The following is a 26,608-nucleotide window of genomic DNA, read 5'->3' on the forward strand; positions in this document are numbered from 1 at the left end:
TTTAAGGATTCTGATGGAAAATATTTCACATTTCCTCTTGCAAGCCACAGAAAATCATACAGTCATGTTTACTGTGAAAATAGTATGTTGGTGAGAAAATACTTCTTTAATGTCTGGAGTTTATTTATAAAGATGTGTTTTTTTAATTTCCATTTGCTGCAGTTTTAAGACAGTTACTGAACAGCTGTTGAAATTGCTGCCATCCATTTACAGTCACAGCCTAATGCATGTCAGAGCTACTATCTGTTTTAGCATGTCACACTTAGTGTTCAAGATCTGAAACCTTCAGTGCCACCTGAACCCTAAATGTTTTCTTTTTGACTCTTATGGTTAGCTCTACATTACTTTGTCCTTTCATTTAGTGCAGTTCTGTATTGATGGTTCTGAAGGAAAAAGCTGGTTTTAGTGCTGCTGTGTTTTTTGCCATAATTCTGACTTGGGAAAGCTGTTTATAGGTTTGCTTTCCCATAATAAAATTTAAGTGAGCCTGAAAGGCTACAGAGATCTTCCACTGAGCAGGGAAAGTGAGTGGAAGACAGATGAGGAAACAGCACTATCTCAGTTGTCTCCTACTGAGAGGAGACATCATAATGTGCATTTCTTGTATTTTTAGTTCAAGACATATACATTCAGCCAAATTTTTTTTCAGTTTTTTATAACAGAATGGGTTTAATCTCTTGGCAAGATGAAGATGGATAAATAAACTTTTCAGAATCATGTGTTTTACATTAGTGGCAAGAAAATTGAGATGGTTTCCTGTTCCATCCTGCCTGTCCCTGTTGCCATCTAGTTCCAACAGCCCTGCCATGGGCTGGGACACCCTCTATTAAACCAGATGGCATTCATACCACCATTGTGAAAAGCAATTGTCTGTGCTTGGTGCTTTTCTAATTGTCCTTCTCAGTGGCAACTTCAGTGTTTACGTGTATGTTGTGATCTTAGCTGTGCTTTGACAGGATAACTTTTGCCTTTGTTATAATGTCTGAAAGACAGGCCTAGTACAGCTTGAGAAGAGGAGGGAGGTACCAAACAATGTCTGAGAGTTGCATCATGGTGCCGTCACTTCAGAACACTTAAATTCTCAAGGGACGGAGCAGTAGAACATTAAATATCTGAAGTATTCCTCTACTACTTCAAAGACTACCTTGAGATGTTTCTTTTAGTTAGGAGAGATTAAACATGATATGTAAAATGGATATTTTTTAAAGAGAAATTATGAAAGCTTTTTTGCTTAACCTTGTATTTATTCATAACTGGAAAGGGTGGCAAACTGAAGTTCTTTAAAATGGTTTCTAGAAACCCCCACCTTTCACTCTAAAGCTTCACCTGTCTGTCCTTGCAATTGTAATTGCAAGATTATAAAATCAGTCTTTTAATTATTGTCAGTTTTAACCCCTGCATTGCTTGAAGTAAAGAATCAGTATTTTTTAATGTATTTATAAATGCAATCACACATAGGTAATGTACTGTTTTATGGTAATGACTTTACAGGACACAAATAGCTGGATTTATGGCTGCATGAACACTAATTCATCGATGTGGTGAGTATAAACAGTTCCTGTTCTTTATTCATATAGGTTTTGTGAGACTGTGTTTGAATTTAAAGCCTATAAATTCCCTGCTGTAGGAAGGGATTGGGAAGTAAAATTGTTATTGTAAATAATTCATGCTTTCTGTATCACCAGGAAAACAGGAAAGAATGACTTTTCTTAAAATAGGTGGTATTCTTCTTCATGAAGGTGTATTTTTGACCTTCATAGCAGTGAGGAGTCATTCTTGTTGCTCCTTGCTGACACTCTGGGCTGGATTCCTGAGCTGGGTGGTTTGTAGCACCTGGGTGGTGCTGGTGGCCAGTTGGATGGTCACACCCAAAGAGTTGGGCTCAACAGTTCCATGACCCAGTGGAGCTCAGTGAGGAGTGCCATGCCTACAAAAGAGCTGGAGAGGGACCTTTCCCAAGGGCATGTGGTGACAGGACAAGGGTTAGTGGCTTTAATCTGACAGGGCAGGTTTAGATTGGATATTAGGAAGAAGTTGTTCACTGTGAGGGTGGGGAGGCATTGGAGCAGCTCCCCCCAGAGAGGTTGTGGATGCCCCATCCCTGGGGATGTTCCAGGCCAGGTTGGATGGGGTTCTCAGTAACCTGGTCTAGAGGGTGTCCCAGCCTATGGCAGGGCTGTTGGAACTAGATGGTTTTTAACGTCCTTTTCAACCCAAACAACTCTATGCTTCTGTTTCTTTAGACTCCTATGACAAAAGACATCAAGTGTCACTCAGAGCCTTCAAAAGAGTGGATTAAAGCATGTCTTACTTTTTTTCTTTTTTCGAAATTGCTACTGTCATATGAAAAATACTTAAAAGTGTGGGTGGTTTAGTGGTTTTGTTTTGACAGTCATTACAAAATGGATTTAAAACATTGTCTTAGCTTACATTTGTAAAATAAACTCAAATTCAATCTACCGTTCAAATTAGGGAGAGCTTCCAGGCAAAATTGAGCTAGCAGAGTATTTATCTGTTCTGGGATCACTGAGGTGTGCAGCCAGAGACTTGCCTCCAGCAGATAGCCAGATGTCATAATTACTTTTTCCTGATCCAAGAAGTTGGTTGTTATTCCTTTGAATAACCTTTGATCAGCATCAAGTGCAGGTTAGCCTAGTTCAGGACTGCTACTTAAACCTGATCCAATAACAGTGGGTTTGCTGTGGACTGTGTCCTGAGGTCATGAGCACTATTTAGAGAAACAGCAGTATTCTGGTATTCAAAAAGTCAAAACTTGAAGTGACTGAATGGACGTGTTCAGTATCTTAACTCAATATAAGTACACACCATTTTAGAACTGCTGCAAACTCTCTAACAGCTAACAGACTTTTTCATTTATATGGTATATTTTAGATATTTCCATAGGAAAATTTGTACTTTTGATGTTTAAAAGTTGCTAATAAAACTGCATGATAATTCAATGCCAATGCTGTTTTAGTTCATGAAGAGTTTCATTTTGTGTCTGAAGTTCCCTGGCTAATAAGTGCTGCAGGTTTTCTGTATGACAGATTTGGAGCTTTGCTTGGCTTGGTTTTGCACAAACAAGATTTGCACTCTCTGTAATTACTGTAGCTTGATAAATTACTGTGGTAGCAGTACACCCAAATTTCTTCTCAATTTAAAATTAATCCAGAGAGCGAGAGAGAAGCTGGTGTGTTAATCCATTGCCATAATGCTGGGCTGGCATAATGAATATGCTCATCCTTTAATGTGCACAAATTTTTACAGCCTGGAAGCTGCTGATTTATCCTGGAGAGCTGAGTTACTTCCAACCACCAAGGTAAGTGTGTGCTTAACTTGTAGGAGGAAGAGGTGCTTCCAGGGGTAGTTGCAGGTCATAGGGGAAGGAGCTGTTCCCTTTGGAGCATTAGAACAGTTGTATTCCAGAGGTAGACAAACTGGGAACTGGCAAGGGGCGAGCTAAAGGGGTATGTTCAGTAATGGCTTTTCTTCTTCTTTCTTTCTTTTTCTTTTTTCCTTTCCTTTTTAAGGTTGTGATGCTGAAACTTCAAGACTATCCTTCTTTGTCCCACATTGTGATTCAGGTACCACCTGCAGTTGGCAAGAAGGTAAAAAAATATGACATTCAGAAATTGCTTGCTTAGTGTGTTCATAACTTTCAGGTGCTATGATAGGAGGAAAAGGAAGTATATTAAATATGTGCTAAGTTGCTTTGAGAAACCATAGACCCACACTGTGGAGTGGTTTGAAGGTAGCTTTTGTTATCTTCTGTAAGCTCAGAAACACTTTGGTAAAATACCAACACAAGGCATGAATAGCACTTGAAACATGTACAAAACCATAGTTTTCAAATCAGTTCTTAGAGTTCTTCTTGGAGATTCTAACAGTAGTCTTCCTTGTTTTTCTTAATACTCTGGTTGTGTTCCTGAGTGGTTATACCTTTGAACAGTCATGTCTCTTACCCAGGTTAGCAGAGAATAGAGATAACTGAACCCACCACACCTGGCTTCTGGGGAGCATAGGTCAGATACCTCTGCAAACTCTTAGACCACAAATAACATAGTAGACTGAGTTGTGCAGAGTTTAATAGTTTGAATCTCACTAATGAGATGGATATCTTTGCATCATGGGCTCTCAGGATCTCAGTAAGAGGAACATTTGCAGACTTAAGATGCAGGCCTTTCCAGTTAGTCCTGGAAATGGCAGAATACTGAATTGGAATTTCTGATCTAATCAGATCTGGCATTGCTTTCTGTGACACAAATACAGTCTCTGAGTCTGTGGTATAATAATCCATGATCCAAGAAATTATTCACAGCACAAGTGAATGTAATGTTCTCTGAGTGTATCTTCAGATACTTGTGACAGAGGCATCTTGCAGTGAAATTAGTGATGCACAGCATTCAGGGTAAGCAAGATAGAGGAGAGATCACTTGGGAAATGTGATTTGGCAAGTACAAAGCCTTTCCAAGTCTGTGCTTGGTTTAGATCTGTTTTTAATAACCTGAATTGCAGTATACTTTGGGCTGTGAATTCTTCGAAGAGGATTCCAGAACAGTACAGCTCCCTGTAACACATCTCATGTCATTTGGTAAGTACAGCACATTGCTTTTGAAAAAAATGGAAAACTAATGTAACTAACCTCTGGAAAATAAATTTGCCTAAAAATGTCAGGTCAGGAGGTTTTTGGGGGTTGTTTTTCACTAAAGCTAACACTGCTTTTGTTAGTAACAGACAAAGAAAAAAGAAACATGGGGGTTTACACTAACAGATATGAACGCATGTAATTCTCCTGGAAAAAAAAAATCTGAAAATGTAGTCAGTTCTCAGATAACTTTATCTAATAATTGAAAATATTACATCCTTTACAGGGCTTTCTTCAAGCAAAATTCTATTAAATTCAACTGGATTACTTTACAATGTACAGCTCCAGCACTTCAACCAAGTAAGAATGCTACTTACGTTTTTAAGGTAATGTAACCATTGTTTGGAGAAAAGTGAGTGACTTCTTTTTTTGTGTTGTAGATATATCAAGCTTTCAAAATTTATATAGAGAGCCACTGCCAGTCACTCAAAGGTAAATAGAAGTCTTCTAAAGTATAAATGTATAAAACGAATTCTTGAAAATTTTTAGAAACAAACGTCTTCTCATGCAATGGAATTTAGGCCATACTGTTATAATCTGTTCAAATGTGTCTGCTAATATCTCTCACTTCCCACTTCAAGGATAGCTCAATGAAAATGAGGAATTGGTCCTTTAATGTTTGTTTTTCTTACTTCCCAGCAAAGAGAAGTTGAACTTCCAGCAGGATTCTGCCTTATGTTGAAAGTGTTTCTCAAGTAAAGCACATTTGGCTAGGATTTTTATTTGCTGATAATGGGACTCAAATTTGAATGTTGAGCTACATAAGCTTAAACAGGATGGGTTGCTAAATGACCCTGTTTCAAAAAAAGACAGTGATGGATTTTATTAGATTAAGGTTTCAGTTTCATATTGAGAAGCAGAACTCTTCTCATAACCCTTCTTCCTTTAAACACTGCTGTCTCACTGTCTTGCCCTGTAACAGCCTGAGTTTAAGAATGTCATTTTTGTTTACTGGTAACTGCCCTGATCTGCATTGCGATGTCGATTGCAATGTAACTGCAATGGAAGTGATTCTGTGTAGTGATCTGTGTGCCACCGTTGTTTTACTGGCCCTTTAGTTTTTAGAGACAGTTCTTCTCAAATACCTTGTTCTTAATTAAGCTTGTATTTTTTAATGCTGTTCCATTTCAGAAAGAAAACCTAGTATTTACAGACTTCATATCCCCTGGTCACATGAAGACTCAATAATTGTAGCAAAGTAAGGACTTTAGCAAATAATAATTTCTTGATATGTTGTTTTAAAGAATATTTGTATCCTGTTGTGATAATATTTCTGATGTGAGACTGTTTCTCTAGTCTTAAGTGTTTGCCTTCTATGGCTTTTCCTCATTTACCTTTCTGCCCTTGTTGACAAAGTTGTTTTGACTTTTCCTAGAACAAGAATACCTACTAATTGTTTGCTTAATGGTTCTCACTAATTTTCTCGAAAAAGAAGTCAGATGTGCTGGTCTGAAAATTGTCAGGATAATCACTGACCCCCTCATGGGTGGAGAACAGTGTTTGCTCTGGATGTTGGCTTCTTCCTGGAAGCCAAGGTTGGGATCACACAGAAGCCCTATGTTCACTTCAGCAGCATAGTCCCAACAAAATCAAATGATACAGCTTGAAATATATGTGTCACTAATGAAGCTGAACAACCTGACTGTATTTTAGATGGTTGGAAAACTGTATTTCTAGTTTATTTTAGAAGTCTTAAGGATACCTCACCATTTCCAACCCTCTGTGTTTTCCAGCAGCAGCATACGTGCAGGAAACTGAACTGTATTCTTGAGGATCTGTCCTTCCCTTTCTTGGCACTCGGCATATTTGCATGCTCTGTGAGGCAGTGTGTTCACTGAACTTGTCTGCTTTCCTCAGTACCACATCCCTCGATGGTTCAGAGGAGAGGGAATTGAGGATGTTATGTAGTTCTTTGTGACAGGATAAACAAGTTCCTTACACCATTTTGCTCACAGCTTGTGGTGACACTTGGTGTAGTAGATCTGCTTTGTGTGTACTTGTGGAAGACTGAGGCATGTTTGGTTTTTCTGCTTGATTGTAAGGACAGCAATGACCATGAACGTTGCTGTTTCAGAGTTCCATCTCTTGCTGAGATTTCTGCCAAACTGCACATTGCTCAGCCTCACAATGACAGCACCCTCCCAGAGTTAAACATCTACTCTTCCCCAGACTGTCAGTATGAAGTGAGTAACGCAGTTTAATTTATAGCTGGTTTGCATTGCTGGATAATTTTTGCATGATTCAGTCTTTTCAACCATAGCTAATTAATCTCAATCAATACTAAGCAAATCTAAAGGCAGGCTGTTTGGCCTTTTTGACATGTAGTGTGTGTTACAAGTATTTTGCAGCAGCTGGATTAGTATTGAAAGTTGGATTCTAAAGTTTTAAAGCATTTGCTTTTAAAATGTCAATAGTAAGGTGTTGTACATTTTAGTTGAGGGATTGCTGTATTCTAATACTCAAGTTTGCTTCTTAAAAATTAAAGTATTTTGTACTTATGCTTATGATTGTATAAAACAATATATTTTTTTCCCCAAGGTAATTCTGAAGACATCACTTCTACAGGTTCTTGGGCAAGTAAGAAAACCTAATAGTAAATTGGGGTTTTTTATGTCATTAGCATCTATAGACATTTTTACTTCCTCCCTTCCTTACTGTGGCACTTCAGATTCCTTTTTGCTGCCAAAAGGAGCACTGTTCAATGATCATTTTGCAACCTTGTCCCTCAGCAAGGCATCCCGCCTGGATGAATGTCAGGCCCCAGTCCTTAGAGGAGTGGAAAAGCTCTCTAGCTCTAAAGAGCTGCTGTAAATGTGGAGCATAAGGCTTTGTGGTGAGCTCAATATCTGTGAAGGGACGACACTGTAGGTCACTTTAACTTTCTTGCCTGATGAGTCAGTAGTGTTAAAACTTTAAAATACATTTGGCATCAATTAAATTGGGGGAAAAAGTCTAAGTAGGTCCATATGCTCCTCTTCAACAAATCTACTTTGGTTATCAATGAAGAATACATTTTGACATGGGGGTCAGTAAAAATAGACTGGCCATCTGCAGTTCTCTGGTTCTAAGAAGTAATTAATTTGCAAGCACCTAAGTGTAGTGCTGGAATATTACTGGCAAGGTTCTCTACTTGAATGCATGCATTTAGAGCAAAGATTTTTCAGTTTGTTGTTTTTTTACAAGAATTTATAGGCTATTGGTATATTAATCATGACTTGGGAGTGTAGAAGCCAATTAATACATGTATGTAATTGCTTCCAAAAATTCTTTGCCTAAAAGCATATATAAGTATATGCAGATTTGGCTTGGAAAGTGGCCTTTAAATTGTTTTAAACTTATTTTACTGAAATGTGATACTTCATTTTTTTCATACTTGTCTTGACTGGGAAAAAACCCCATTTGTTTCTAATTTGATAATTTATCCAAACCTGTTTCATTAGCTGCTTATGAGAGATTCTAGTATTTTTCATCTATAACATTAATTGCTATTGGAAGTTATCAAATATTTATGCATTAAAATGAGAAACTGGATCTTTTAAGAAAGATTTTCTAATCTCATTATCATACTTCATGATAATATTTGTGTAAATGTTTTTTTAATACATTTTAATAGATAGAAATGAAGTTATCCCTTTATCCTTATCTTTCAGATAGTAAGGTTCCATGCTGGTGCTTTTCCAGTCTATATTGTTTCTAATATTCTTCTTACTTATGGAGGACAACTGAGCACATTGAGATCAACAGGTAGCTTTCTAAAAATCATTTTTTCTCTGTCAGAAGTGTTTTTAGAGAAATTGCCTATCAAATTTACTGATGAAAGACTAGCTAGATGTGAAATTTTTAAGCTCAATATCATTCAGCTTATGAAAACACTTGGATCTGTGCTCTTCATTTTCATTTTCTCTTGGCTGGTAGTTCTTCAAGATTGTGTTGTAGCAAAATATTTCCTTATTATTTTGAATTGCAGTCCCTTCTCTGTGAAATATTGGTGTTGCACAGTAGGTCTACCTAAAAATACATACAAAAATTTAAAGTAAGTTGTTAATGTGCAAAAAACACTATTTCTTGCAGGAAGATGAGATTTACATAATAGGTTTGAGCCATGTCTTCAGACAAAATGCATTTTTATTAAAATTCAGGGGGTGTTTGTAACAAACTCCGTAATGTCTCTAGAAGCTCTTGCAACTTATGACCTTAATGTGGGTGACCCAGTGGAGGAAGGCCTTGGTGGTGCAGTATGCAGCCTTGCAGCGCTCCTACAAGACACAGTTATCTTGTTTTCAAGTCAACTTACCATTGTCTGAATTTATTTTTTGTTGTGGATGGTCTTTGTTAAAGTTCATGACATGATAGTAACTACAGATGCTCTCTGTTCTTGATTCTAGGCCAGTGTTCAGACTTCTCCCTTGAACTAGTTAGGACAGCAAAGCCCTACAAAGTAGAACCTCTTATAAGCATTGTTGTGTTTCTGCAGGGGTGAGTTTGCTTCATTTGTTTCTTTAAAACAGTTTCCAAAACAGAAGTTTGAGTAAAACTGTTGCTGGGGAGGAATATTATTTTATCTGTAGTCACTGTGAACATCTGACTGTTATTTTGCTTGAAAGACTGTAATAGAAGGAGTAGTTGATAGATATCTAACTGTAAGAGCAATTGGAAGTGATAAATAATACTGCTTTCATGTTTTTGGCAGGTTTAACTGGTTTAGAGAGATATGGGAATCACTGTCACTACCAGAGGTGGATGCTGCTGTTCTGAGTAGTCAGGATGCATGGTTCCCCCTTGTGTCCCTGATTCTATTTCTTTTTGGGACAGGCATTGCCTACTGGAGTGGAGTATTTTTCTCTACATCTCTGAGACTCTTCTCTTCATTGTGGTTAACTCTGATTAGGTAAAACAACACAATGCTATATAATTATGCTCTTCTTAGATGACTTTGACCCTGACAATTGTTTTTCTTTTGTTTGTTTGCTTCTGTGTGAATGCTTGGGCAAGACTGAATTCTGAGCAGATTGAATTTATACACGGTTTTAGACATCTGGGTTTGAAAGCAAGCAGGAATTGATGTCTGGGAAGAAGTACAACAGGAGTTTTGTTTCTTTTTTTTTTTTTTTAGACCTACTGTACTTCAAAAAGATAAGTTGATTACACCCAGAAGACTCTGTGGGATGATATCTCTTGCTTTGGTTAGCTGGACCACTTGTGGTGCATTTGCTATACTCATTATTTATCTTCAATACTTGTTCAAGGTACTGAAAGGCTAAACACTTTGTAACTGAATTGAAAATTTTGGGTGCTTTGAATTAACCCCAGGTTAAAAGCAAAAATCCAAATTGCCTTTTTTATACATAAAAGAAATGTTATTATTCTCATACTTGAAATAGGTATTTTTTAAATTTATCTGTGTCATGGTCTTGTAATTTTTACAATTTTTCTTCTTCTTTTTTTAATGCTTCTTCAAAGAAATGTGTGGTCCCATATGCCCACTACAACAATGCAGATAATTGAAATTTTTAACTTATAGCTAGGCAGTATTATAAAAGCAAAGACTGATAACTCCCTTGAAGAGAAACTTTAGCAAAGAGAGGACTTGAAATTTGCAGTAGAAAAGACTTTACACAAGTCTTTATGGAGCAAGAGGAAGGAAGGTGAATATATTGAAGAATTAGGGTAGTCTTCTTGTATGTCCAATCTGATCCCTTGGGTAGTGCCACAAAGGTCCATATTTAGTCCCTGCCATTCAGTTTCCACGGCTTTTCTTACATCAGTGCCTAACTTCTGATTCACCCCATGGCTATGGCTGTCCTTGGCTCCTGGAGAAAACTACAGCTCCATTGGGGCCCTAGAATCATCTAGCTATAAAAAAGAAAAAAAATTAAGGAGACCTCAGTTTCTTTTTCTATGCTACAGCTTTTGTGTGAAGAAACATTACTAAACAAGCTGCTGTTTTGTCTTACAGGTTGCAAAACTGCACGTGGCTGTAAGAGCAGAGCAAAACATGCACAAGAAGGTAAGTCTGTTTCCTGCTTCTGTTCCAAACTGTGACCAAAAATTGTCTGGCAGACTTCTGCCTTGGTCCTGTTAGGTTGTGCTGAGGTGACTGGGCAGCTGTAGTTCACTTGCTGCATGTGTGATGTGAAAGCCAGGCCATGAGCAGCCTGGTCTGTCAGACACAGCCGCTGCATTCACTGTTCCAAGTCACTGCAGTGTGAACTTGTTATTTGAGAAAACTCTGTCTCTGAATGCACACAGAACAACAGGGTTTTGTCTAAATTTTGGTATTTGATTATGCATGGCTTATCTAAAAAAAAAAAAATCTAGGTAATAATCTATACTGCAGGTAAATATGGGTTTTTCTAGAGAGGCAGTGTGTGGAATTCAAGGGTTTTTAGTCCAGCGATGACAAACAGGATGTATTAGACACATACGGACTGAGACTGCCGTAAATAGGGAGCCGTTTAAAACAGTGAAGAAACATTTGGTTTCATGCAGTGTGAACTTTCTTTTCTGGGTTACTTTAAGGTATAGGATCAAAGATGTAAGCAGATATGGATAAAAGCATATGAAAACTACCTGTAATTTTTTGCAAACATAGAACAAAGCAGTCCAACAGGAAAAGTTATTGAAAGTTTTCTTTGGCTTTCTTTGGGTTGATTTTTTGTGTGTTTAGTTTAAAATCCTCTCCTTTCATCTCTATATAATTTTTTTTGTTTCATTCGGGTTTTTTTTTTTCTGTCATTGGAACTTAGTATCTGCCAACTCATTCATTTTATCTTTGTTATTTATTCCTACAGGTAATATTTTACTCCTATATCTTTTCCGTGAATGATCATCTGTGATTTTTCACCCCCATGCTTTATTACTCCTTTTATTTTGCTCTTCCCCCTTCCAGGGACTCCATTTCTTTTCATTGTATTGATGTCAGGGCATCTACACTCTCCATTCTTTTCTTCCATAGACATATAAACTATTAGTGTATGAGAAATTTCTGATTAAATTTAGATACTTTAAAACTGAACTATGGAACTTCGCTTTTGATGGCTTTTTGAGGCATAAATTGCAAATTTTCTTCCTAAATCACAGTTGCTGTGATATTGTTAGGATATTTTTCTCCTCCTCTTTCCCCAGCATGGGTTCTTAGAAGCCTGTGCACATTTTTGTGACTTCTGTCTTTCATTTTTAGGATTCAGGCCACTCAAAAGAAACTTCACAGAACTCCAGTACACACACAGTCAAAGCCCAGAGTTCAATGGACAGCATTCCAGATGCAACACAGTCTCCTTCCAACAGTACAACAATTGCTGAAGCTGTTAACAGTCTTAAGATGCACATTACAATCCTCAATTTATTCACGTGGATTGTGCTGCTCAGCTTGTCATCTTTAATTTATTGGTTAAAAAATCTCAGGTAAATTCTTAAATTGACACTAAGATAGAAGAAAGTTACAGGAACCTTTGAAGATAATAAAAATTGTAAATGTTTGACTCTTTACATTATTAGCTGCCTTACAGAAGTTTTAAATACTTCTGTTAATAACTATTGTTTTCTCTATGCAATCTGGTTTGTGTTATGGTATAAGTAGCTGTTAAGTGAATCAGTGATATGTTGAAGAAAATAATGATTCAGAAAGAGTTTTAAATCAGGCTGTGACGCCTGATTTCATGTGTCTGTTGTCATCAGCATAGGCATATTACTTGGCACTCTAGTTTAGAAGTTACATGCTTTTAAAACCATTTCTTTGCAGGTACAGTGTTAGACTTGATCCTGATCCATGTAGATCCACAGCTGTTATCCTTGTATGCATTTTAGAAATTCTAATGAATTCAAGTACTTCTGAAGTGAAATCAAGGTACTGTAGTCCAATCTCTAGTTCTGCTTTCCTGCTTCTTCGTGACTTAACATTTGTGTGGTAAAACTTAATTTATGCTGTACAGACCTGTAATTGTTCAGCCTCTGCAGAGATCCATGAACTCCTGTGGTTAAGTCTAAAAGATGAGGTAAAATTAGTGTGCACATTACCTCTAGTTCAGCTAAGTGGAGAAAATCCCCTGTATTTGCCTCATGGAAATAAATTAAGTATGTGCTATCTAAGCAATTGGCTGCATAACAACTTATTGAACTGTGACTTTTTAACTCAGTTCATTGAATCCTTCCAAATGTCACAGAATCCAAGTACATTTAGCAATTATTGTCAGACAGCTAAAAGGAAAAATGAATTTTAAAGGATTATAGTTATGTTCTCGTAGCTCCCCTTATGGGAGTAGAAATATGTGTTCTGTACTGGATTAAGAAGTTCTGAGAACTTGGATTCACTGGCAGATTATTTCTTGTTGAGATATGAAATTAGTCAACACCTCATGAATGGCAATCAATAATAATGAATGTCATTTATCCTCTTGACCAGTACCTGTTATCTCAAGTGATCTAAACCATTAAGTCTTTCTTTGTTACAGAGAAAAAAATTCTAAATTAATCTAAGAATATTTTTAATGACATTACCCTTTCTGAATAATTTCTCTTGGTTGTGCATCAATTTTTATGGCCCATTAGACTTAGGTGTTCAGTTTTAAAAATTTACAAAGCCTTAAAATAGAAATTATTTTGCAAAGGAAAATGAAATATGGTATTTTCATACTTTCTGCATATCTGGCTAAAAATGATAATTTTTCTTCTTTGTATTCTTGCAGTAAACTCTTGAAGATTGCAGCCAAAGTTCCACTCCCTTTGTCTGTTGCAATGCTGGCCTTTGGACAAATGCATTTATACAGAGTCCCACACTTTGTAACCTTTTCTCTTCTTCTACATGTGCTGTGCTGTATTGTGTGATGTTTATTCTATATAGGACATATATAGGACAATGCACCCTAGAAACTTAACACTGGAGATGGGAAAAATTGCAACACAGAAATGCCTAATTTAATATGATCAGTAGTTTACATTATGTGGGAAAGAGGACAGAACTGTGAATATTCACAAAAAATTCATGGTTTTATTCACATTGCTTAGAAAACTTTTTCTGGTGTTTATTTCATGTCTCTGAAAATGGAGTGATTTTACCGTGTATAAGCACGTAACTCATACCAGTGCAACATCTCAATACTCTGCCTTGTAGACACTTTGGTATTTCACTATACTGCTGTGTTAAAACAGACCTTTTTTACTCACTGTGCCATGCAGTGTCTGTGTTCTGAACTTGCATCTCTTGCAGATCTAAAATATGCTGGTTAAAACTCAATACATTTCAAGCACACTGTGACTATCACAAAAACCACACAGCCAAGTATACTTTTAATTATTTTATGTTACATTCAAAAGCTGCCACATTTGTGTCTAGACAAACTAGAATGTACTGCTTATATAGAACTGTTATTTCTATCAAATCATTTGTTCAATCAGTGTGAGTTGAACATTTGTGAGATTAATGCAAGTCTTACACATTTTACTTTTTGTGAGAGTGAGAAAACAACAGTATTCTATGTAGCTTTCTATTCAGGAAGGATACCAGCAGATTCATAAACAATTTGCTGTAATGTTGTTTTAAAACATTGTCAGTTTTCTCTGGAATTTTGAAATTAATCCTTGGACTTTGTCCATATATAGAAGCTGGCAAATGTTGAGCTATGCTGTGAGTTAACAGTGCGGTTGCTGCACTGGTTCTAAGTAGACAAGGCAGGCTTTTTCCTGTTGTAAACAGAGAATCAACCATCTCCTAATAAATGCCAATACATCAAATGAATATGGAATAGTTACAACCCTGCAAACTCCTGTCCTGTACAGTGCTAACTTCTACATGTGGGCAAACTCAGTAAGAGTGGGAAATACTGACCATAAATATTAGCTCTGTATAAACTGTTATCTTAGTGCCTAGATGCTACAGTGACTGCCATTTATAATAAAGCCTAAAATAGCTCTGTGTAAGGAATTCTGTCCCCTGGGCGTGTGTTTTGCCAACAGAAGAAATCTCAGCAGTCCTTAGGCTTAAATGATGTAGGTTCTGTGTAGAGATGAGCCTACTTGCTTCTGTGTTAGCTGTCTCTGCTGTGTCTGAGATACCTGTTACCTTCATATGGAAATACTAAACCAGCTCAATCATCTTATAGGAATACCAAGAGGAAATCTGCTGCTCACAGTCAATCAAGTATACTCTTGATACAGTAGTACAGCCAGCCTGACCCATTAATTTCATCGTATCTTAATAATCTTGCCTAAAGTGCCTCAGTTATTTCTAACTGTTGTTAGGGTCAATTCCTTTGAGCTGGCTGGAAAGACTCAGTTCACACAGTGACTTTCCAAAATGAAGGACAAATGTGAAGAAAGCCATGTGTGTTTTGTTTGCTTATATCCAAGTCAGCAGTTCAAGTTATTAGTAAGTCATTAAAAGTGCTGTAACTGAGTAAGGGTATTGTAGTTAGCCAAACCACTGTCACTGTTATCAGTAATCTATGTGCTGGTATTCTAATCTTAACCTTAAAAAAGGTTAGCTTATACATAGTGTTTGTAAATCAGAAAAGTTATTTGAATAGGTTAAATCTTGGTATTTTCTAATCAAATGTATGCTACAGTATATATATATATATATAGAATAATTAGTGTGACTAAATATACTTGTAGCTAAATGCACCAGTTGGTTTAACTAAACATTGCTGTTCAAACAGAACATAGAAGCCAATAGATAGATAGAAGAATAGAGTTGTTGTCCTTGCAAATGGCTGTGAGTGAAAGATGGTGGCAGAACTGCATTAGGGCTGGCAGAGGGCTGTGAAGTGTGCCAGGTCTGATTTATGTGGAACATAGTTTTTCTTGACCTTCATGGTCCTTTTGGCTTACTACTCTATTTTACTTCTGATTTTGTTTTGCCATCTTACCAGGCTCTTTATGCATTAATCTATTTGTTGGAGCTGTTGGTGGAAAATAATAAGCAGAATAAGGAAAGAAAACAGGCTCGATATTTAGTATCTTTGAAAGCTTTCAAAATCTGCCATGAAGTGAAACCCGCTGAATTACAGCAGCATAGGATAACACCAATTTTTTCTTGTCATTTAATGATTTTTTTTTTTTAAGCTGGAGTTCTAGTGATAATTGTTAGCACTCTTCATAAAGTGGGTTCCAGAATCTTGTATATATGCCTGCCTGATTTTCAAGTTGGAGGTAGGAGTAGATACAATCCTGAGTCTGAGATCCCAGATGACACATTGTTCGCATGTCCCTCAACACTCCCTTTCCTCAGAGATGGTTTACCTTTACTGGGGAAAGGAGGGGAAGTCCTACACCTACTTTGAATTTATATGCATTGTGTGCCATTTAATAGATTTAATCTGTTGTCAGGGATGTGCATCTGGCCTGTGCAGTGACCGTGGACTGGACAACTTCAGGTGTTTGGCAGATTAGGAGTCTAATCCCAATTAGATTTGCCATATAATCAATGGATGGTAACAGGATTAGAACAAGTCTTAGAATTCATCCCATTCTAAGAGGATGAATCATCCTATTTGTCATTCTGAAAAGGACTAGATTTTATAACAGTCTGAAATAGTTTTTCAGGCAAAATACAATGATTGATTGATGTTACTTTTGGACAAGACGCTTCTATTAGGTGAATCTGTAGTTCTGTCACTGTTCACAATTATCATTTCAGCAGAAACATAGGATAACCCAATATAGATACTATTAATTGCATATATAAGGACATGTAAATTCTACTGAAATATCCTTTATTATGAGTGGGCTGCATTTATAAAAAAGCTTTTGGCAAAACATTATAATGTCTCCTATTACCTTTAACTAAATTAAAATTCCATTTTATTCATCAAATTTTAGATTATCTTGATTATGTGGGAGGAGATCAAGGCACAAATTGTAAAGGTTTAGACCTCAGGATGCATTCAAAAAAAGAACTATTTATGTGGATCGAATATAATATTTTTTTATAAGCTATCAGAAACAGAATGAAGAAACAGGGTAAGAACTTGAAATACCAAATGCCACTAACTTTTGGTACAGCAGAATCTTTCTTTGGCAGGGAGAGATCTAATGAGAAGTTTTAGTGATATCTTCATACTCTGAAATTACTCTTGAAGTCTATAATCTTTTTCTGGTTGATGTCATCAAACGTGTTCCTGAGAGTCTGATCATGCTGCAGTCACAGTGTACCTACACTTGTAGCTAACATTTCATAGAAAGTCTCTACGTGTCTGATAAGGAAAAACTCACCTCTTCACTGGAATTACCAAATATACCTTGGAAGTGAGTGAATTAATGTTGTCCAAAGGTGATCTTTTAGTTTTGATTTAAAAGTTGGTTGCAGTGGGTCACATTTCAGCATCCTGTTGAAAGAGGATTGGTTTGGGGGATTATGGTGGGAGGCTTCTTTGTATGTTTTATTTCCAAGAAACTTGCAGTAACTGGAATTTAAGGTAGTGTTATTTCTAACGTTTAGCATTCTGCCCTGATCTTGGTTTTGAGTGAGCTAATTCATGTAGCAATTCATTCCTTAATATTAATTTGCTACATTTTAAAACAAATAGATACTGTTTTTATAATAGAATAACAGCAAACCCTAAGCAGTGCAGTAGTAATACATTGTAGAAGGCATAGAGACTGCTGGTATGTCTAAGAGAATGTTTCATCTATAACCTAATTGGGCTAACTTTAAAGTCAGTGATTAATAAAATAAAATGTATTGACACTTAACCCCAAAAGCATTGCATATGTCAGTGTTTGATACGTCTCATTTCCCATGAGTTTGCCAGTAACAAGTGATGAAGTCACTTGACATTTTTCTGCAATCTGATACATCTGCTTCTGAGCTTTGATAGCACAGAATAAAATCCATTACGTAGCCATTAATAAATGTAAACATTTGAGAAGCTTTCATTTGAATCAAGTTTATTTCAATACAGGGTCGAGTGTGTTTAGACTTCTGTTGTATTTATACTGGGATAAAACCAGCCATTTACTGACCTTTAATGCTCTGAGCTATGAAAATGTTCTTGGACGTGATTATAGAGTCTGTACAGAATTGTGCTGCTGTTCTAAGTCACTAAGCTACTGGAAAATTGTTAGTTCTAAAATAGAATCAATTCTTAATGTTAATTTTCCATTTAATGATGAATGTTTCTCACTTAATTTACAGCTTTGACTTTTTGCATCTCTTTTTTTCTGGAAGATAATCAGTCTAGCTTTTGTAAGCATTTAGTATGGTACTGTAAAATATAAAATTTTCATCACTTCATACTTTTGTCACCAAAGCTGCTGTTGTATAGCCTCTAGCAAATGTGTGATAATGAAGGACAATTCAAAACTAATTTATTTTTTATTTTAAAGTACAATTTCTACCTTTGTTCTGAGCCAGAACTTTAAACTAGAATATTAGAATCCATAAAGTCTTTAAAAATTCGAAAACCTTTTGCAAAGATTATACTTTCTGATGTATATTCTTATTTATGGAAGAATGTGTTCAAAGCTTTTAATCAGCTCATCTATCCTCAAACTCAAGTAAAAGGTATACACTTTGTCGTATTAATAGACACTGCTGGTTTTAAAAATGAATTCTAAGCATTTAAAGAGAAAATTCCATAGCTCTTACTTAAGCAAATCTGCCTAGCCCTCGATTTTTCAGGTGTCTAAGCACGTAACTGCCTCAAATATGTGCTTATTGCCTTGTAGGATAACACCATGAGCTGTGATATTTTGACTTTAATTTTGCTTAAGATTCAAGGTTTCTTTCTGTGTTCCTAAATGTAGACAGATTTTGCTACTCATGCTGTCATGAACAAATCTTGTAAGCATGGCCTCTCTATAGTTATTGGCAGGTTGTGCTCTGGGTTCTCTAGGAATCTGTGTGGTATCAGAGCTGAGTTTGTGTCTCTCAAAACCAGGAGGGATTAACATCATAATCCTTGTTATTTGTGGCACATCATTCCAAGTCCTCCTTCCACATGCAGTTCTCTTTGGCTTGCCCTGTAGTGCCAAGCAGAACAGTGGGCACAGTGACTGGCCTGGTGAGGAGGTGCAGCAGCTGTGTCCTGTAGGCTTGTTCTGTTCAAGTGTTGCCTGTTTGTTGAAATACCAGCCAAGACTATCTTCCCCCTCTGACTTAAAAAATTTCAGGGTATATATCTTTAAATATCAAATGTGCAAGTGTGTTGATGTTTAGCTTTACAAAAGGCTAAGTGCACTATTTTGGGATCAATTCAGGCTTCAGTATTTTCCACCTACTTCACTCTGAGTTTGGAAATAGGATTTGAGACTGCAGCACCTGACAGCTGGAATACTTTACGGAAGTCTACAGGTAGCAGACAGGACACACATAATTAGAGTGCGAGACCAAAACTAAAATGTAAAATTCCTCACTGTGACTTTAAACTTGTAGCTTTCTAAAGAAAAAGAAAATATACTGTGCCTTAAACCAGTAAATGAATACACTCTAACTGTAGCCTGTGGACTTCCATAGCCTTATATTTGATTTTTGAAGTTGACCAAAAATATTTGTGTGGATCATACTGAAACTTGATTTGGGGAAAAGGCTTTAAAAAATTCTTTTGACCCCACTTTACACTTCGAGAAATGACAACTACAGCATATTTTTTGTTTGGGATCACACCAACCAAAGTCAGAAAGCTTTAGATGACCTGAATTTTTCAACCCTTTCTGTTGTGACCAAAAAAAAAATAAGGAAGGAAAACTACTCGCAGATATCTGTCTCAGCTTTGAAGTCTGTGTGTCAAATTATTTTTCAACATTTTGATCTTTAGTCCTCAAAAATAAAAAAATCCGCTTAATTGTAGTTTAAGCAAAATACTGTATTTAAGCCATTGAATAGCAAAATCTTTGCCAGTGTGAAAAGAAAACTAGGCAGAGGTGGGGTTGATTGTTTGTGTTAAGGCTCCAGAAGTTTTGACTATCAAATTTCACATTTTAGGAAAAATATTCATATGTAAATGGGGGGAAAAAATTACACATTGTTCTTCCTATCTCATTAGAGAAAACTAGAAATACTTAAGATCTTAAAATCTTGTTTTAATATAGTAGAAGGATTTCTTATGTATATTTTTTAATACAGAGAGCTCAGGAAAAACTACTGCTGGCTTTCCTTATTTGTCTCTAGAGGATTCTTTGTGTGTTTTGAACAAAGTGCCACAAATTGTGACTTCCCCCCCGCCATTAGCACTGAATCTCAAAAAGTGATGCCATCTCAGAGCTTACCGTTGTACTGTGGGTATTTAGACATGCAGACAAAATGACTGCATGTCAGCCGGTCACAGAGCTTGTTTGAAGCAATACACAGCAAAGTTATAAAAAACTTCCTTTCACCGGGCACTAACTTCAGTCTGGGTGCCACAATGCTGCTGCTCCTGCTGTGGCACAACACAGAACATGCTATCTTTGTGTCTTCCCTGCTGCTTCCTTCAGTGTGCTGGCTTAGGACTTGTAAAACTCATTCCAGTCACCTCACTTTTTATTTTGTGATGATGTTTCAGCAATCCTAGCCATTGGTGATTTTTCTAGCCACTGGAATATTCTAGTATTGAAACCCCCGAGAAGGTAGAACTGTCTTTAAGGCCTTTATGTGTCATGATAACTCAAGAAAAACTGTTTGATTCCCCATTTACCTTTTAATTGTTTTTTCAAGCACAAAGATGCGATAACGTTGGCCAAAATACCTGGTTCGGGTAATTAGGGGGGAGGGAAGGATTTGTTGGTTGTAAAAGGACTTAAAACTTTGAAGAAAACATATATGATTTTGAGAAAAATCTGTTGCTTCTCAAGCATCTGTCTTACATGTTTTTAACTCTTCCTCTGTTTTCAGTTCTTATGTAGCTACCATAAATCTGATGTTGTACATGGAACTAACTCTTAATATTTACAGGTTTTTAGAGATGTTGACAGGGTCTTATCTATAAATGTTTGAGTAATGCTATAGCAAAAGATTGTGCTTATTAAAATGTTTATAACTAAGTTCTTACACATCATGCCATGTATCATAAGCTTTGGCAAAGTCCTTGTCTTGTGAGATGCTGAGAAAATCTTGGAGATATTTTCAGATAATGTTGAAATTGCTGAAAGATGAAATCTCATACTCTTTAAAAACTCATTTAGATAGTGGTACTTTTTTGTTGTAGTTGAGGGCAACTTGACTGGGAGCTACTCTGGGATATTCCTATTTTGTTTGGTGGTTTCCCTGTCTGCAGTGTGTACTTCAACTTTTTTTATTTGTCTTTTTTTTTACCTAAGTGTGCATGACTTAGAGTACACTGTATAGTAAATCCCCTGCTAAATAAACACTTCTGTATATTTTTGTATGCTATTCCAACGTTGCTTGCATTGGTACAAATGGTTGTAATTCACAAAAAGTGCCACTTACCAGTACTGCTCTGTGGAGTGTTGTGTTACCTGTACTGCTGTTGTACAAACACGCTGATGAGTGTTGTGATCAACGTTTGCCTTTAGTCTTGGCTCAGGTACTCACGTGGAGCAGTTTGGTGCTTTTCCTTCTAACTTGTAATACTTGGGATTCTAAGCAGAAAATAAAAGTAGTAAACAAAAACCTTGTGGTTGGAGCAGTACTTTAACAGGTGCTTCCTTCACATCTCAAGTAGCATGCAATAAAGATCATACTGGATGAAGCTTGACTCAGTATTTTAACTCCAACTCCTTAGGCCTCGTGAACAGGAGATGCAATGAAAGTCAAAGTCTTCAGTGAATATTTTATTTAGTGAACAGTTTATATAGAGCATCATATGTATAAAACTTGTCTCAGCTAAACTAGTATATTTTAAATTTTTACCTTTTAGAGATGAATTGCATGGAACTGAGCAAGCAACGCTATGAGTATTTTCATCTTCAGGGCAGTTTCATTCAAACATACATGAACATTACTTACTGTGCCAGAAAGGTTATATAATCAGTATAGACACTTTGAAAAGATTTGATTTACTGAAGACGTTTATCAAGAAAACCTGATGCTTAAATATGGTTGCATTAAAAAGGCAGCACGTTGACATGTGGCTTTCACAGCATTTGTTAAACTTAGCTACGGTTCTCAAAGGAGGATGCAATTTCATTCAATTGGTGTAAGCATACTAGTAGTATTTTAATATGAATGTGTTCTGCTTATATTTGACTTTCTCTGAAGAAAAGAATTGAAATTATTTTAAGAAGACCAACCCCCACATTAAAATGAGCACTAGGTCTAAACAGACTTCTAGCTCCGACAGTTTCTCAAAGCTTTTAGCTCAGGACACAACAATACAAGTGTGTAAGGATTTTTCTTTTAGACAGCTCACAGAAAATATATGCTAATTGTATCTCTTGCGTATCTGCATACTTCATGAGTCACCCAAATTGCCTAAGTTCCTCCAGTAATATAGCTTGTTGCATATTTGCAGATGAATTTAGTATGTTTTACTGTCTGAATATACTGCATATCCCCCAGGTCTTTGTAAAGATATCAAAGGAATAAATTAATTGAGGAGGAAAAAAACAGGTAGAAGAAAACTGGCTGTCCCCCCCCACCCCCCTCTTTTCTAAGTTAAATAAGGAACTAAAATCTAATCCCAAACTGTAAATCATGCCTTTTCTCCTTTCTGTCATTTTCTCTACGGGAGCATGTTTCTACTTCTGGCTGAAATAAATATCTAGCTAGAAGATCAACAAAGACAGTTCCCTTATGCTGAGGCCTGCCTTTTTACAAGTTATTCTCCTGCTACTGCTCTGTTCTTAGTGGACTCATTGTCTGGAAGTTGAGTGTTACAAAACATAATTGATGGTGCTTGATGGATTTTATTTTTTGTGTGTATGATTTTTTTAAAGTCCAGATTTGCAGAATAATAAGCTGGATAAATTGTCCTGAATTTTTTTATACTACTGTAGTCATGCAGATAACACTGCTAGGACTTTGTTTACTGTGTTGCTAAAGATGTTTGGATGTCCAAAACTTCACCTTCCTGGAAGGGGGGTGGTAGGTTTTTATTTTGCTTTCAAAATTTAAACCAAAGAAAAATGTAAAGTTTCTAGTCAGAAATAAACATCTGTACTCTGCAGTAAGGTAATGGCCAAATATTTTTAATTTTAACATGTCTATTTCGGGATATATTTTATGTGATACTAAGTCATGTATCATCTATATAGTGGAGAGAAGAGTGCAGTGAAATTATAAACAAAAAATATGAGCAGCTCTGATATGAAGAATGCTATGCACTAAGGCCAAGATAAATTAGCAGAGTCCTGCTTGCAGCCTTTGCCTTAGTTTCCAGTGTGACAGGAGGATATTAATTGCTGATAAAATCAGGGTAGGAAAGCAATGCTTCCATTAAAATGTTATGATTTTGGATATTGAAACAGACATTACTTTTCTCTCTCTTTTTCCAGCATCAAGAAAGTGATCCATATCTCATTTTCTTTAAAACCATTAGTCACCATTCTAGAAATATGGCTAATTACTTTTAATTAAAAATAATATTTTGATAGAGCTGTGCTATTTCTCCTGGGAATGGTTTTAAACTTACTATATGCCTACCACCACTTGTCTGCAATACGGATTAGGAGGAATTTGTAGTGCACTGCTCGATAGCAACAGGTCTGAAGAGTATCAGGGATGAAATTCTCAAGGGTCTTTATGTCATGGATGGAAATGGAATCATTACTGTATTTTTGAACTCCTGCTAACGTCATTGACACCCACCCACAGTCTACTAGAAATATAAGTGCCGAGATCAGGTTGTTCACAGATTACGAGGAGACCAAGCAAGAAGGGGGCAAGCCAAAGCCAAATTCCCTGGTAAGCTCTATTTTAAAGAATGTGAGAGGGAGAATTTCTTTTCTCCCCCGAGTCAAGTTGTGAAATGGGTGTCTAGTATATTAGACCAGGCTTTATTAAATACCATTGCACATATTATTATATGTAGTAAAATTTAATTTAATGCAGTTTAAAAAATTGAGCTCTCTGGATTTTGAGCCATATTTTTGCATTCTCCGTGGAGCACACAGAGTTCTGATGTTGTATTAGCCACTGAAAATGGCTGTATGTAATAAATGTAAACTTACAAATGTAATATTTTGTGTTGAGTGTTGTACTAGTCCCTCAGAAGAGAGTCCAGTGTCTAGAAAGAGCTTTGGTATGGGAAACACTTGTTTAGAATAATTTGTTCTTCCAAGTACATGCATGTAATCTGCAGTAGGCAGATTTTCCTTGGATTTACGTGTTTACAGTGACAGCTCTGTGAGGTTTAAGGAGTGTCTGTTTGTCCTTCTTACAGACAGTCTGTTCATCTCCAGCATGTGGAAAGTGCTGCTCCTGGGTCTATATACAGTATTGGCTGTGAGAGGGTTGGCAAAGAGTGCTCCTTTCCAACCAGAAGAAAAATGGAAGCCTCTTGATAACCCCAGAAACAGAGACCTGGTGAGGAAATGTTTCAAGTGAGCTGAAGCTCTATGTGTTTTTTTGTTTTCCATCAAGAGACTCCTCATCTTCTAAATTTAAAGACAAGAGGGGCCCATTAGATGTAATGTCAGGAACTGTGCACTTTGTATAGTCAATAACCATTCCTCAGTCAAGATGTGCCCCTTAACTGAGGAGGCATTCTCAGAGCACAGTAGTGCATAAAACTTCCTTGTATCTCCACCCAGAAGCTTTCATTTTAAAAAAATTATTTTGATTATGCAGCTACTTGTTTTATGAAACAGAAGAGGAATGATTACTGTGTTTCTTTCAAATGTGTGCTCTGATTGCATGTTGTTTTATCTTACGGAAGTACAAATAAGTTTGCATCTGACAGCTACAAAAATACCACTTAGAGAACATTTACACAGTCTTAAAAAGAATTTGTGAAGGGAAAGAATCAGTTTCCTGTAATTTTTCCTCAGTGTTTTAAGAAGCATTAAATTTCAAATCAATTGCCCACTGTTGCTGACTCTTAGAGGAATGTTTAACAGAACTGTCTGTTTGCTCTAAGCAGGGGTTTGGCTGTGCCTGTTTTACAAGGGATGCAGTTATATCAAACCCCTGTGATTCAGTGGGGAGCATAAATGAGCTGCAAACAGTTGCTGGTTTTTTGACTTCACATAAGATGTGCAAGCCATGGATGGAGTGGACATGTCTGAATTAGGTTGCCCACACTGTATCAGTTTATGATTAGAATAGAGGATTTCATCCCACAAAGGAACAAATACTACATCTAATTTGTGTCAGTAGAAATAATTAATCTCCATTGGTCATGCTCTATTTTCACATCTGCAATATGTTCAGTTTTTCAGAACTCTCCAGGCTTACTTCTTGGGCAGGGGTCTTGATCTCAGAAAGTTCCCAGCTACTTTCACTGTGAACAATGAAGGACCAAGGCCTGTCATGTTCTATTCAGATCCTATTGCTTCTGCATTTGCAGATTATGAAGAAAGGAAAAAATCTTTTCAGAATGATTTCAAAGGCTGAAAGATTCTGCTGACAAAGGTAAAAGAGGATGCCTTGTGCTCTAATGTTGTTATGTGTAACCAAGAGAAAGATTCTGACTAAAGTGTAAAAGCAGCTTTTTTCTCAGAAGGAATTAAAAATGTAGTACCTTAACCCTTACCCGAAGTGGGTTTTAAAATTCTTGAGGCAGAGTTACAAGGTAATTACCACTTAGATAAAATAACACATGGTGCTTGTGCAAATCTATATAGACCATGATTTTTTGTTTTCTCTTTTTTCCCCCCTCCTTCATATGGAGGAGAATTCTAAAAATGTACAGATAATAGGGGGTGCAGGTTTTATGTAAGGAATTGAAAACAGATTATAAATTGAGATTAATGGTTTCTTGTGATATATGTATATTAAGAAAATTAATTTAGACATAAATTACTGCACTAACAAAGCATATATTATCTTTTACATTCAAGGTAAATAGTGTTTTCTTCTGGTTTACAAATAGTTAAGAATTTCAGTAAGATTTAAATCTAAGCATTTTGGTGATTTGCTGAGTATCTTAAAGTGCATAAGTTGTACTCAATATTCAGCTTAGGACTTCCAGCTCTGTCCTGTTCTCAGCCTGCTTAACTCCTCCTCTTCTTGTAATCAAAATTGAAGCTCCATTTTTCTTCATATCATGAACGATAATAAAGACTGCACTCAAATTTTAATAGTAAATTCTCTTTTTGCTGCGTTTTTATGCCAGGAAAAAAGCACTGTAGAATGTGTATTTTGTGCATGAAAAATAAATGAAAAGGGAATTCAGATGGGATGCCCTACTCTAAGTCCCAGCAGCAGTGAGAAAAGGATTGCTGGAAGTTCTTTGTCCTGCATAATTCAGGATGGTCATGGCAGTTCTTTTCAGTGTACAGAACTGTTTTGGGAACAGAGGTTCAGCTGGTGTTTTCATGTCTTGGTTTGGACCATACCTTGGTTGCAGATGGTTATTTCTGCATTTGTCTCACATATTTGTATTTTTTTTTTTTTGTCTTTTTCAGGCATTAACTTCAGAACTCCAGGCCAAGTGTAAACCTTCACAGCAAAATCTTACTGCTTTGACTTTCTAACTGTTACCTGACACTTTAAAATTTTCTTTATTGTCACCGTTTTTACCAATGGAACCTGGTGTCCTGGTGTAATGAGCACAGATTCTGTCTATTGACAAATGTGTGTGCTTTGGCTACTAGAGTTTGTGAGCAGAATTATGCTTAAGTGTGAATAAATGAAGAGTGCAACAGCGTGCATTTAACTACTGCCGAGTGTCTTTGTTCAAAGCTGGTAAATAAATGTTCCCTTTCCGTTTATTAGAACGAGATGTCCCAAGGTGTTCTGTGACGATTTTTCAGATCCTCTTTTGATACAACACCTTTCTTGGCGGCCCTCCGGCTGCTTGTGCCCCACCGCGGCCCCGCACGCCCATTTCTGACACTGCCCCGTCTGTGGGTGCAGGTACACAGCCCCTCTGCGGTGGAGTTTCCGAGGCAATAGCAGCCGCTCTGCCCCGGTCAGAACTGCCCCGTCTG

The 26,608-nt window shown here is 36.7% G+C and overlaps 2 protein-coding genes across 5 annotated transcripts in view; both read left to right on the top strand.

Annotated features, from left to right (window-relative positions):
• Positions 1-17,508, top strand: part of PGAP1 (post-GPI attachment to proteins inositol deacylase 1) — a 32,157-nt gene extending 14,649 nt beyond the window's left edge. Inside the window, exons 11-28 of one of the 3 annotated variants that reach the window (XM_039555467.1) lie at positions 7-90; positions 1,492-1,541; positions 3,268-3,319; positions 3,531-3,608; positions 4,516-4,591; positions 4,872-4,945; positions 5,026-5,077; positions 5,777-5,843; positions 6,720-6,828; positions 7,184-7,222; positions 8,296-8,389; positions 9,031-9,121; positions 9,336-9,533; positions 9,759-9,891; positions 10,602-10,652; positions 11,826-12,049; positions 12,387-12,491; positions 13,330-17,508. In XM_039555467.1, the coding sequence (XP_039411401.1) occupies positions 7-90; positions 1,492-1,541; positions 3,268-3,319; positions 3,531-3,608; positions 4,516-4,591; positions 4,872-4,945; positions 5,026-5,077; positions 5,777-5,843; positions 6,720-6,828; positions 7,184-7,222; positions 8,296-8,389; positions 9,031-9,121; positions 9,336-9,533; positions 9,759-9,891; positions 10,602-10,652; positions 11,826-12,049; positions 12,387-12,491; positions 13,330-13,468 (1,716 nt within the window). In that variant the 3' untranslated portion in view covers positions 13,469-17,508. The remainder of the gene's footprint in view (positions 1-6; positions 91-1,491; positions 1,542-3,267; positions 3,320-3,530; positions 3,609-4,515; positions 4,592-4,871; positions 4,946-5,025; positions 5,078-5,776; positions 5,844-6,719; positions 6,829-7,183; positions 7,223-8,295; positions 8,390-9,030; positions 9,122-9,335; positions 9,534-9,758; positions 9,892-10,601; positions 10,653-11,825; positions 12,050-12,386; positions 12,492-13,329) is intronic. The other 2 variants (XM_039555468.1, XM_039555469.1) reach the window with 2 other exon arrangements.
• Positions 17,509-21,358: 3,850 nt separating this feature from the next.
• Positions 21,359-26,395, top strand: C7H2orf66 (chromosome 7 C2orf66 homolog). 2 transcript variants are annotated; one of them, XM_010406555.3, is made up of 4 exons: positions 21,359-23,420; positions 23,899-24,041; positions 24,888-25,088; positions 26,084-26,395. In XM_010406555.3, the coding sequence occupies exons 2-3, from the start codon at positions 23,919-23,921 to the stop codon at positions 25,068-25,070; spliced, it is 306 nt and encodes a 101-aa protein (XP_010404857.1). In that variant the 5' UTR covers positions 21,359-23,420; positions 23,899-23,918; the 3' UTR covers positions 25,071-25,088; positions 26,084-26,395. The 2 variants fall into 2 exon arrangements, with proteins under 2 accessions (XP_010404857.1, XP_039411406.1); XM_039555472.1 differs by having other exon boundaries at positions 21,359-24,041.
• Positions 26,396-26,608: the final 213 nt, after the last annotated feature.

Source organism: Corvus cornix, chromosome 7 (genome assembly GCF_000738735.6).
Source record: "Corvus cornix cornix isolate S_Up_H32 chromosome 7, ASM73873v5, whole genome shotgun sequence".
NCBI lineage: Eukaryota > Metazoa > Chordata > Aves > Passeriformes > Corvidae > Corvus > Corvus cornix.